Genomic DNA, 12,996 nt, shown 5'->3' with positions numbered 1-12,996 from the left:
ACAGTAGGAGAGAGGGAGAGAGGAAGAGGAAGAATAACAATTTATAATACTATAAAAAGGGCATAATTCCTTTCGGTGAAAGAACCTTCTTTTGCAAATTACAAACGTTCAAAGAATGTACAAAACCTGAAATAGTTCACAAAAAATTTTTTCAAGTCTCCCAATGTTAGAAATAAGCGCTGACGATGATGATAATGATGGTACACAAGAAAGTTGAGCTGAATTGAAAAGTTGATACGTGGTAACTTCTTCTTCTACGTCTTGTTGTTCTTCTCCGTGAAAAAATAAAAGAAAAAGAAAATACTCCCCTATGTAATATTGCCTAAGTTTCATCCCTTGCTTACGTTTAATAATAGAAACAATGAAAAGTTATCTCATAACCAAAGGAGTGAACAACTTCACTGAACATTGAACTCCTCCTATAACTAATGTGTTTCAGTACTGGTGAAAGATAGTATCATCATATCGCTCTTCTTTTGATATTCACCACTCGTATCTGAACAAACAGAATTCAATTACGTCGTTGTTCATCGTGTTAGTGTAATTATCTACATATTGTGTAATTATGTAATATCACCTGACTAATTATTTCAACTTCGTTTCCAATCGCCAGCAACTACAAATTTGAGATAAAGGATAATTTCATTTGTAATTCTTCCGATAAAATTCTGTTATGAAACAAGTTGCGGATGTTTTGATTAGCGACGAACCCTTTTCTGTAATCAATCAATCAATCGATGCACTGTTCATGTAAGGCGATATGATTGATTAATTAACTAATTAAAGGGTGTCGAAACGAAACAGGCAAACGTGAATTAAAATAAAATTAAAAAAATTTCATGTACAATTACACCGGACTCATGCATGGCCGCCACCACCACGACGCCATGAATCATAGGCCGAGAAACCAACAAAACTTGACCTGGATACATCGCCAACATCAAATTGATATCTAGTAGTGGTTGATAAACTTCATATTGTTGTTGTTTATACTAAAATGAACATCTCCACAATCACCAAGATTGAGTTTTTTGTAAGATGATCTTAATTTTCTAAATTTGTACTAAATTTGTACCAAATTATCACTAAAAACTCAGCTACAAAACAACTAATCGTACGAGTAATGAACAAAAAAAAATTTTAGTCAAATGATTAATGGACGATTTTCAAACGAACAAATTACTTATTAGTCTTGAAGTAGGAATAAGTATAGAGGATTCTACAGAATTAACAACCAGTTTATGGGATTAATAAATAACAATAAATAAAACATATATTAACACAATTGCTAAATCATATGATTATCGTTAGTAGAATACATTGGGTTGGTAAAAACACCAAACCCAATACAGTTGTTAGAACCTTACAACAAATCATATGGCAGCCCCGCCAGAAATATACAAAAGAAATAAAGTGTGTGTTTACTTATTGACTAAATTCATATATTTTGTTGGGGACGAGTCATAGATCGTTTGAAGTGGACTGGCAATTAGACTTAGAAACTCCAATTGATTTCATGTCGGACACTTTTCAACATAAAAAAAATATATAAAAAACTGTAGGGAAAAATCCATCTCCTTAAATAGTTGGGGGATCTGGACAATAACTATAGTGTAAAAAAAAAGGACACACTGTCCGGTTCTATTCTACTCATGCTTTGTGTTAAGTAATATCATGAGATGATCTAACGTCTTCTATTTCACACAAAAGAGTAAGTCACGTGTTGACCATTTAGGTGTATTAGTAAAGCGGAATTTGCAAACTAATTGGGATTTTTATCCCGTGGCCGAATTGGATTTGACTTTTGCATTCGTGTGAAAGTCGCCGGTTCGGAACTTGTCAAATTTAAAATTACAGAGAAAATTAGCATTTCCCCTGCATAAGGACGGAACGCTTTACAAAGAGATTTACAACATTTTTTTTTTTGCCTTACCTTGCTTTAGCCATTACAGATGATAGGATAATATTATCCATTATTGGCTCATGGTTAATTGTAGAGTCATGTAGTACGGTCATTGCTGGATATTGATGGTTATGATAAGTGATTTTGATTATCGGCGGAAGTAACGCGATAGAAAAAAAAAATAAATTATAAACACACAAAGAAAAAAAAAACAAAAATTTATACAAACTGACGATATCTACCATCAATAAACAAGCCACCATATGGGCATTCACAATTAGTTATGTTATCGTTTAAAGAGGATAACGATGATATACCACCCAAATCACATTCTACATTTATACAAGACGAAGAAGACAATGATAACCAACAGGAGGATGTGAGCCAATTACATGCATTTGAGGAATCACAAATCAGAAAGATAATCTCAGATAGATATAATAATGATCCAATAAATCTAATCAGACAATTACTGAAAGATTTGCAAAATAAACAAAATGAATTGCTACGGCTTAAGGAAGAGATAGGAGATGAGTCAGATGATGATGATGATGAATTTATATTGGATAATGAATTAGAATCAATTAAGAATTGGGATAATGATAATAATGAAAATACTACTAATACCAAAGAAGATAGTTTTGAAAATTATTCAATTATTGAGAATTCACAAGAATTACCACTTGAATTACAAAGTATTAAAAGGAAGAAATCAAAATTAATAATTTTACCAATTTATAATCATCAAGATTTAGAAATTGATAAATATGGATTCATTAAAAAAATAAGAAAACCTTCAACTAGTAGGATACTGTCAGAGAACAAATCAAGAAATAAGAATAATAGATGTCATGATAACGACGATTCATCTAGTGAATCTATTGGGATATTAATTAATGAAAATAATGAATCTAGATTAATTAGTCAATTAAAACAAATATCTCAAATTCATGATGATGCAAATTTATATTTTGATAAGAAATGGGATATTTTAATTAAGGATATCAAGTACTATTTTATGTTTGATAATAATACTAGTAGGAATAAACAAGATATACCAAGTTTAGGTATTAGAGGAGTTAATTTAAATCATTATTATTTCCCATTTGTAAATTTAATTAATCAATTTGGTATTCCTTTAAGATATAGATATTTATGGTTAGATTTATCAGGATCTAATGATATTCGAATTAATGGAGAATATCAAGAATTAGTAACCATTGATAAAACAACAATTACTCCTAAAATCAAAAAATTCATTGAAGAAATTGAATTAGATTTACATCGCACATTACCTTCAAATTATTATTTTAATAACATATTTGAATTCAAACCAGGTGTTTATTTTTATAAACTTCAAAGGATATTGTATGCTTTTGTTAAGAAATTCCCCAATATTGGATATGTTCAAGGAATGAATAAAATCATTGGTACTTTATTATTAGGTATAACTGATGGAGATGAAGAAGATGTATTTTGGTTATTTATTTCATTAATTGAAGAAATATTACCAAAATATAATGAATCAACTAGTTTTTTCAATTCAATATCTCAAATTCATCAAGAAAATGTTAAATTGAAAGATTTATTACTGTTGATAATACCTGATTTATATAAGCATTTTATTAAACTTGATGTTGAAATTGAATTAATTACAATGAATTGGTGGTTAACTTTATTTATTGATTTAAAATTAATTAATTTAGATGATTGGTTTAAAATTTTCGATAATTTATTAATTGGTGATCAATTTTTATTCTTACCTTGTTTTACTTTATCTATTTTGAAAACTTTAGAATCTAGTTTATTGAAATTGCAAAGTAATGATGAAATTTATAAATTTTTAAATATGAATAATTATCAAGATAATAATAATCATCATGTTGATCATCATGATGATATTAATATTGGGTTTGGAATTCAATATAATTTGAAATTTCATGAATTGATGAAACATTATTTAAATTATTCAAGAAGGAAAGAAATATCTGATGTCTTTTTGAACCCTGTCACATGATCTAATCACATGATATGTTATATCATGATATGAAATGAATATGCCCAGAGTTAGCCCTAGTTTTATTTATATATATATTTATATAATTGTATTTACATGGTATACAAATAGTAACTATAACTATAACTATAATAATGAAAATAATAATAATAAAAAAAAACTTTGAAAATGAATAAATAATCAGAAATTCAAGTAAGAAAAAAAAAAATAATAATAAATAATTATCAAATAAATAAACGTAAATTGAAATTCAATATTCACTCACATACAATTCCAATATTAAAATACTTCACTTATAACATCAGATGCTTCTCTATAAGTTTTCAATAATTCCAAACATTTTTCACGTTCAGCTTGAATACCTTCATCTTCTTTTAATAAATCTTCAAATAAATTCTCATTATATAATTTAACAACTAATCTATTTTGAATATGTTGTTTAACATGATTAACCAATAAACACATGATTGCTTTTGGTACTTGATCTTGAATAGTTTCTCTAACAATACTAAAATATGAAATAATTAATCTTCTAATTAATTCACATTCCATTTGTTCTCTTTCACTTAATTCATGTATAGTTTCATCACTTTCAAATGATGATTCATTAGATTCAGATAATGACATTTTATTATTAAAATCATTAACAATAACATGTGATGACACATTTATATTTGGTGTTGCTCCTCCATTAATATAATTAGTATTGAATTGTAAAGATGATGATTCTTGTGGTGGTGGGAATTTAAATGGTGTTGGATTTAATTGTGCTTGTGTTTGTAAATGTTGATGAACAACATTTGGATCTTTACCAAGGAAATAATTCAAATATGATTCTTGATGATTAAGTTGCTGTTGTTGTTGTTGTTGTTGATGGTGTGAGTTTGAAGATTCAGATTTGACTGAATGAGAAACATTACGTTTATGACTATTTGGAAGTTCTTCATCAATTGATTTAATATCGGCTTCAAGATCTTGTATTTTACCTTCCTCTTCTTCATCTTCTCCTTCTCCTTCTTCCTCTACACCTTTTTCTAATATTCTCTTTGATGCTAATCTTAAACGACTATTCAGTTCCATTTGTTTTTGTTTTTCACGTTCAGCAACAACAATGCTCATTGCTTTAGCAGCACCAACAAAATTTGGATGATTGGTGTTGATATAAGCTTTATTAATTTCAATTAATGATTCAACATACTTAATAGTTGGACCCAATCTTTCTCTTAATAAATCACTAACAACTTCAATCAATTTACTTTGTAATCTAGGATATCTATTCATTTCAGTTGAAATATCTGATGAGCAAACATTATGAACAATCTTCATCAATTCTTCATAAACTAATTCAACACATCTATGGGAAGGGTCTTCTAATAATTTAATTTGGGGTTTAACTAAAATATCAAAGGCCAATTCTGGAACAAATAATGAAGGTCTAGGTCCAGTTGAATTTCTAATTGCTGTTCTAATATCATTAATTGATAAATTATGGGTTGGATTAATTGACGCCAATTGTGATCCAAATATTTCATTATAAATATAATAAATTCTTGCCCCTCCACACAATTCTTTGGTGGCAATTTCATTAACTGTTGAACCTTCAATAGAACCAACAAATGAATTGGCAAATTTGGTCATTAATGCAAGTACAGTAGCTCCATGTGATTCTTTTGAATTGCCGAAATCTGGAATATCTCCATAAGATGCCAATTCCTGTTCAGTTTGTCCAATCAATGTATTTAATTTTGCTTTAATATCTGGTAATCTATCTCTAATATGATTCATTAAAATTTTATTTAAAGTTTGGGCCAAGTATTTAGTACCACATTTACTAGCAATAATTCTATAAGCAGGATGATTGATGAAAAATTGTTGTTCTGCCCATAATGATTCTTCTAATGACTTATTTTCAGAAATATCTTGTTGTGAACGATTAACAATACCAATAAATCCCAATTTCAATGGATAGACATTACCTTTTAAAATATCTAAAGCATTTGTACCTTGGTCCATTAAATCAATTTTAGTTAAAACACCAATAGTACGTTTACCAGTAGGATCAACCTGTCTTGCTAATTTAAGTGATTCAGAGTTAACCAAATCAACATTTGCTGGCGAAACAGCTAAAATTATACAATTTTGTTTTGAAATATATTCCAAAATCAAGTTTCTAGTTTGTCTTTCAATATCAGTTGGTTGATCTCCAATAGGAATTTTGGTTAAACCTGGCAAATCAACTAAAGTTAAATTTAAAACATTTGGACTGTAAATTTTAAGATTTATAGGTAATCTACTAATACCTTTATTTTGTCCAGCAATTCTAGCAGTTTCTGATTCAATTTCTCTTCTAATATCATGGAAATCATAAAATCTTTTATTTGGAATATGTAAAAATTCACCCCATTCAGCAGGTGGTTTCTTGTTTTTGGTATTACTACCGCCATTCATTTTTCTTAAATGGTCTTCTAAATTAATTTCCTCCAGAGAATCAGAATACGATTGATCTTCTTGTGCAGGTGGTTTTGGTGGGACTTTGGTAACAATGGGATCATTTTCGTTAACGTTGATTAATTGTAAAACTAAAGGTCTTCTAGTAACAATCCCAGTACCTCTTGGTAAGAAATCTTTACCAACAATGTTTTCTAAAACAGAAGATTTCCCACATGATTGTGATCCCACTACTGCTAAAATTGGCAAATCGATATCTGCCAACAGGGTAGTGGCAACGATATCTTGAAGTTTATTAACAACAGGGATAAGATCTTGAAATGACATTCTACTTCTTCTCCATACACACAATCACGATGGTTGTAAAAGAACAAATATGAAAAACCAGTGGGTTGTAAAAAAAAAAAAAAAAACAAAAATGAAAAAGGCAAACAAGTGTTTTAGAAATTTCTTTGGTAAAAAAAAAAGTTTTCCAAAATTTTCTATTGAGTGGCCAATTAAAAAAATTGTTTACCTTTACTTGAAATTGCTGTAAACACAATGAGCAACTTAATCCAATGAAATTTCACTACACAAGTTTTAACCACCTGTCTAAATATAATGATGGTTGCTAAATGCCGAGTGGGTGGTTCATTCAGCTACAGGTAGAGTTAATCTATCAAAGACTACACCAGTGGTCAATCATCATCAAATTGGGATGACACGATAATTTGTCTCATTGATAATAATAAAAAAAATAAATCTTACAACACATGTACAGCAGCAGCAGCAACAATCATCAAACAGCAACCAAAAAAAAAAAAAATAAGTGGGGAGGAGGAGGGTGTCACGTGGCAAATATACACTGACACAATCATAAAAGAGTCAATAACTAGTTTATTTCTTTGATGTATATTAATAACCTTACTTGATCTTATCAAATAATAACCTTACCTTTGATTCAACCAATCATCAATAAATGTTATCATTGTTTTGACGAGTAGATTGGACTGTTCCCATGGCTTCACTTTTTTACATAGTGTAAACAAACCAAAAAAAAAAAGTTTGAACCGGTCGCGTCAAAACCAAAATAGTGAGCAATAGTACACGACCGCGTACTGTCAAGTTTTTTTATTCTTTTTTTTTTTTTCGTTTCTTCGTTCGTTGGCGGTGTGCAAGTGGGCGGGAAATTTTTCAAAACCACACTCTGTCTTCTTGAGGAGAGTAGTCTACTGTATCAACCAACCATCTAGCATCTACTACACAATATTTAATACAATGTGGAAATTTTTGGCTATCATTGGACTTATATTTTCCTATTGTAGTGCACAATTATTGGATTCATTATCATTTGACAATAACTGGATAAATACTCACTATATTCGTACAATTGATCTTTCCAAAGGATTTGTTAAAGAAACTGATTTAATTCAAATTAAAAATATAAATGATAAACCTCAAAATGAATATTATTTTGTTGTTAATGATGGATTTGATAGTATCGATGAATTGAGTGTTTTCACTGCCTTTGTTGATGATAAAGTATTAGAAATTAAAATTGATGAAGTTATTCCTGATAAAGTTTATAAATTAATTTTACCAGTTCCAATTGCTCCAAATTCTGATGTTGAATTGAAAATTAATTATGTCTATATTGATAGTTTAATCAGTATTCCAAGTAAAATTTCAATGGATTCAACTCAACAATTGTTGTATAAAACTAATAAATTCCCATTCTCACCTTATGTAACCCAAGAATATACTTTGGCACTTTCTGGTATGTCAAAGGGTCAAGAAATGGAATTACATATTGATGTTGATGAAACTCCTGGTTTACCTACATTAAAACCAAGAGTTGATGATCAAGTTTTAAAATATGGTCCAATTGCTGAAGATATCCCAGCATTTGCTTTAAAACCAATGGGTTTGATGTATGATCATAATCGTCCGTTAACTAAAGCTGTCAGTTTGAATAGATCTATTTGGTTACCTGCTTCTGACATCAATAAAGTTTCAATTGAAGAATATTATGAATTGACTAATACTGGTGCTGAATTAGATAAAGGATTCTCCAGAGTTGATTGGATGAAAGGTAGATATGAAGGGGTTAGAAACCATTGGGCGTTAAGTCATTTGGAATTTCCTTTATTAGACAGAGCTTTTGATGATTATTATTATACCGATAAAGTTGGTGTTGTTTCTACTCACAAGATCTTCAAGAATCATTTATTATTACAACCAAGATATCCAATTTTCGGTGGTTGGAAATATAATTTCACTCTTGGATGGTCTGAAGATTTATCTAAGTTTGTTCATAAATTACACGGGGAAGAAAATCAAGATGAATATATTATTAAATTCCCTATTTTGAATTCATTAAGAGATGTTACTTATGAAGATGTTTATTTAGAATTTTATTTACCAGAAAATGCCGAATTCCAAAATGTTTCATCCCCAATTCCATTTGAATCCATTAGTATTGAAAATGAATTATCTTATTTGGATGTTTCAAAAGGTCATACTAAAGTCACGGTACATTATAAGAATTTATTTGATGATTTGCATAAATTGGATGTTTTTGTTAAATATCAATACACTCAAGTTGCTTTCATTTACAAGATTGCCAAAATTTCCGGATTTGTATTTTTGGGATTAATTAGTTATTATTTGTTAGGATTACTTGATCTTTCTATTTAATAGAGTATTTTTGTTTTAATTCATTCAATTGTTCTTGTCTTAATTCCATCTCTTGTTGATTAATCTTTGATTTATCTATTTGATACATTGAAGTTATGATATATCTTCCATTAAAATTAACACCATTTAATTCTTGAGCTGCCCTTTGAGCATTTATTAGATTTTTATAGATAATAAAACAAGTACCTGGTTGTGATGAATTTGTACGAATTTGATGAATATTTCCATATTTGCCAAAAAATTCAAATAACTCTAAATTAGATGTTCCAAATGGATAATTCTTTACATGAACTATAGGAAAATCATTTCTTGACGACGACATGATTAGTTGATATTGTTATTGACTCTAATATTGATGTATATTTGTTGTCTACAGATGAATTTTTTTTTTGCTATTTTTTTTTTTCAAGTGGTTTGTCCGTCAATCAATCCTTTATGGTTGTAATTGTCACACTACGTTTTTTAGAGGACCAACTTTTATAAGCAAATCCAGCAACCATCAACAAAAGTCCAATGAATAAATAACGATAAATAGAAGTAGGTCCTTGAATTATTTCTTGTTCTTGCTCATCATCTGTAGTTTCATCTTTAATTTCATCTTGTTGTGAATTTGTAGAATCTTGTAATTGATCAGATTTACTAGCCGTTTGAATATCACTTATAATGACAGGTTCCAATGGACTTGAATCTGATACTTCAACATTACTGATTTTTTCTAAAGTATCAAATCCTCCAATCAATTGACCAAATACAACATGTTTACCGTCTAACCAACTAGTTTTATCAACATTAGTAATGAAAAATTGTCCTCCATTGGTATTTGGTCCAGCATTTGCCATAGATAATCTACCTAATTTATCATGTTTTAATATAAAGTTTTCATCATTAAATCTATCTCCATAAATCAGTTTACCCCCATTACCTTGGAAAATACCTCCTTGAATCATAAAATTATTAATTATTCTATGAAAACCTGAATCTTTATATCCGTATCCATAAGTCATAGCTGATAATTGATAAAAATTTTCAACTGTTTCAGGACATGTTTCTCCAAATAATGCAAGAGTTAAATCTCCTAATATAACATTACCATGTTTAACTGTAAAAATAACTTTATGTGTAACAGCTGGATCTCCTTCTAAATAACTTTGTTCACTTTTAGATAATTGAAATTTTGTAGTTGGAATAACTGAAGAAACTACTAAATTAATGAATAGTAATATATGAAATAAATACATTGCAAAAAGTTGGTTATTAAATATGAACAAAAACACAATTTCAGTAAGGATAATACTCCTCTTTATATATACTTTTAAAGTAAATCACCCTTTGTCCAATTTTTAGAATGATATCAGGGAGAATTTTTAAATTCCTGAATCTAACACTTAAGCAATTAACAACGAACAAAAAAAATCCAATCAATTCCGAGGGATGTTAGTCACGTGGAAAGTACCGGAAGTTGATCTTTTCAAAACGAAAGAGAAAAACTGGAAGAAGAAGAAGAAGGAAAAAAAAAAACTTAGTGGCGACGAGAAATCAAATATTTCGCCTGGCACTAATTACAACAAACTACTTCACTAATCACTTATATTTACAACAATTATTACTCACAATGGATTCAATTAATGTTGATATTAATCACTTGAAAAAAGGTGAAGTCAATTTGGGTACATCGATTATGGCAGTTAAATTTGATAAAGGAGTTATTCTCGCTGCTGATTCTCGTACTACAACAGGTACTTATATTGCTAATAGAGTTACTGATAAACTTACTCAAATACATGATACAATTTATTGTTGTCGTTCTGGATCAGCAGCTGATACCCAAGCAATTGCTGATATAGTCAAATATTATCTTCAACTTTATTCAAGTCAATTGCCAAATGGTGAACAACCAGAAACTAAAATTGCTGCTAATGTATTTCAAGAATTATGTTATAATAATAAAGATAATTTAACTGCTGGTATTATTGTTGCTGGTTATGACAAGAAAACTGATAGTGGTTCAGTTTTTTCAGTTCCTATTGGTGGTAGTATACATGAATCAGAATATGCTATTGTAGGTAGTGGTTCAACTTATATTTATGGTTTATGTGATAAAAATTTCAAATCTGGTATGTCAAAAGAAGATGCTGTTGAATTTGTTATTCAAGCTTTAACAGAGGCTAAGAAATTCGATGGTTCTTCTGGTGGTGTCACACGTATGATTATTGCCACCTCTGAAGGTGTTGAAAGAAAATTCATTGTATAGAATTTGAAATGAATATTAGATAAATGACAGGAATATGATTCACACTTGTGAGTTATTGTAGTGGTGTATTAATAGTGAAGAAAGACAATTACCAGTGTTACTCCAAAGGAAGCGTTAAATCAACTGGATTGATGAATTACATATACTCTACCAACTACGATATTTAAATCTTAATATATATTAATACAACACCTACTTCTTTGAACTATTTCTTCTAATTTCTTCAGCTTTCTTAACCACTTTAGGTAAATGTCTATGATTAGCAATTCTTCTAATTTCAGGCATGTATTGATATCTTTCTTTCAATTTATCATCATATTCCAACTTAGCTCTTTCTCTAGCTGATTTAACTGCACTTCTTTGATCTGATCTAGCTCTCCACACACGTATACTTGTATCTTCGGAACCAGACAATATGTACTTACTATCAGTTGTAAACATCACAGCTGATACTCTTTGCATTCTCTTGGTATGATAAACATCACGAGATCTTCCATTCAATGCCGGGAAAATTCTAATAGTTTTATCCCAACTTCCTGTGACTAATTCTTGACCTGTTGGGGAATAATCCACTGACATAACCGGTGCAACATGCCCCTTGTATGTTTTCTTTGGTTTTTCCATCTTTCTCATATCCCAACTATAAGCATTAGTATCATCACAAGCAGATGCAAAGTTGAAAGGTTCCATAGGGTTGAAACACAAGGCATTGTTTCTTAAACTTGTCACGGCTTTATGAACTGGTGTGTTTGTTCTGATATCATATAATACAATGGAATTATCCGAACCTGTACTTGCTATTATATTAGTTTCACTTTGATTGAATTTAACAGTATTGATATTATCACATCCCCAACTTAAATTGGAGATATATTTAGAACGGTTAATATCCCATAATTGGATAGCTGCACCACCAGTGACAAATAAATCATCCTCACGATGATGATCAATGCCTTTGAATGAATGTTCACCAATAAATGTTTTAATCAACCCACCACTTGTCTTACTACCACCACCAGTTGTTCGAGATCCTTTATTAGTGTAAACTTCATCATCGTTGATCTTGTGGTCAAAATCATCGGTGTTCACTGACCAAACTTTAACGGTTTTATCATCACCACAACTAAACATTTGATTATTATGTATACAAATCCCACTAACCATACCATAATGGGCTTTAAAACTAGCGGTTTCTAAACGATCAGTTAAATTCCAATATTTGATTATACCATCACCTGAACTACTTGCTACTTGATTAGTAGTATTATAATTCTTAGATAATCCATAAACTCCATCACGATGTCCATCACCTAATTGACCAACAAATGGTTGAGCAAATATACGTTCAAGTTTAGTTGCTTGTAATGCTCTAGTATATTCTCTTGCACGTTCAAATGGATGTAATGCTGGGTTTAAGTTACGTGGAAGAGCTGATTCTTGAGTGTTCTTAACTGGAACATATGTATCTGATGATCTACTAATCGTTTTTATCTTCATTGCTAGGTGGTTAGTTGGTTGGTTGGTTGGTTGGTTGTTGTTGTAGAAGAGATAACCTCATCGGGGGAGAAAATTGATTGTGAATAATTTTTTTTTTTTCACGAGTGTAAAGATCGTTGCAGTTGCTGCGATAACAGAATGACAATACTCTACAAAATTCTTACATATGAGAACTTCTATTACATAAACTAGTACATTATTATA

The 12,996-nt window shown here is 29.8% G+C and overlaps 7 protein-coding genes across 7 annotated transcripts; 3 read left to right on the top strand and 4 right to left on the bottom strand. All coding sequences in view use genetic code 12, as the record gives it.

Moving 5' to 3' along the window:
* Positions 1-2,186: 2,186 nt before the first annotated feature.
* On the top strand, positions 2,187-3,920 carry CTRG_02130 (uncharacterized protein; the record flags this gene model as incomplete). The annotated part of the gene is made up of 1 exon (XM_002547787.1): positions 2,187-3,920. The coding sequence occupies one exon, from the start codon at positions 2,187-2,189 to the stop codon at positions 3,918-3,920; it is 1,734 nt and encodes a 577-aa protein (XP_002547833.1).
* Positions 3,921-4,199: 279 nt separating this feature from the next.
* DNM1 (dynamin-related GTPase) lies at positions 4,200-6,695 on the bottom strand (the record flags this gene model as incomplete). Its single annotated transcript, XM_002547786.1, has 1 exon — positions 4,200-6,695. One exon carries the CDS (start codon positions 6,693-6,695, stop codon positions 4,200-4,202), a length of 2,496 nt encoding a protein of 831 aa, XP_002547832.1.
* A 930-nt stretch (positions 6,696-7,625) lies between these two features.
* Positions 7,626-9,044, top strand: OST1 (dolichyl-diphosphooligosaccharide--protein glycotransferase subunit; the record flags this gene model as incomplete). The annotated part of the gene is made up of 1 exon (XM_002547785.1): positions 7,626-9,044. The coding sequence occupies one exon, from the start codon at positions 7,626-7,628 to the stop codon at positions 9,042-9,044; it is 1,419 nt and encodes a 472-aa protein (XP_002547831.1).
* On the bottom strand, positions 9,037-9,366 carry CTRG_02127 (uncharacterized protein; the record flags this gene model as incomplete). The annotated part of the gene is made up of 1 exon (XM_002547784.1): positions 9,037-9,366. The coding sequence occupies one exon, from the start codon at positions 9,364-9,366 to the stop codon at positions 9,037-9,039; it is 330 nt and encodes a 109-aa protein (XP_002547830.1).
* A 103-nt stretch (positions 9,367-9,469) lies between these two features.
* On the bottom strand, positions 9,470-10,282 carry CTRG_02126 (uncharacterized protein; the record flags this gene model as incomplete). Its single annotated transcript, XM_002547783.1, has 1 exon — positions 9,470-10,282. One exon carries the CDS (start codon positions 10,280-10,282, stop codon positions 9,470-9,472), a length of 813 nt encoding a protein of 270 aa, XP_002547829.1.
* Positions 10,283-10,656: 374 nt separating this feature from the next.
* On the top strand, positions 10,657-11,295 carry PRE3 (proteasome core particle subunit beta 1; the record flags this gene model as incomplete). The annotated part of the gene is made up of 1 exon (XM_002547782.1): positions 10,657-11,295. The coding sequence occupies one exon, from the start codon at positions 10,657-10,659 to the stop codon at positions 11,293-11,295; it is 639 nt and encodes a 212-aa protein (XP_002547828.1).
* A 192-nt stretch (positions 11,296-11,487) lies between these two features.
* On the bottom strand, positions 11,488-12,792 carry CTRG_02124 (WD repeat DCAF13/WDSOF1 family protein; the record flags this gene model as incomplete). Its single annotated transcript, XM_002547781.1, has 1 exon — positions 11,488-12,792. One exon carries the CDS (start codon positions 12,790-12,792, stop codon positions 11,488-11,490), a length of 1,305 nt encoding a protein of 434 aa, XP_002547827.1.
* Positions 12,793-12,996: the final 204 nt, after the last annotated feature.

This window comes from Candida tropicalis (genome assembly GCF_000006335.3).
Source record: "Candida tropicalis MYA-3404 genomic scaffold supercont3.3, whole genome shotgun sequence".
Lineage (NCBI taxonomy): Eukaryota > Fungi > Ascomycota > Pichiomycetes > Serinales > Debaryomycetaceae > Candida > Candida tropicalis.
Note: the sequence above shows the minus strand (reverse complement) of the source record. Positions and strands in the feature narration are given on the sequence as shown.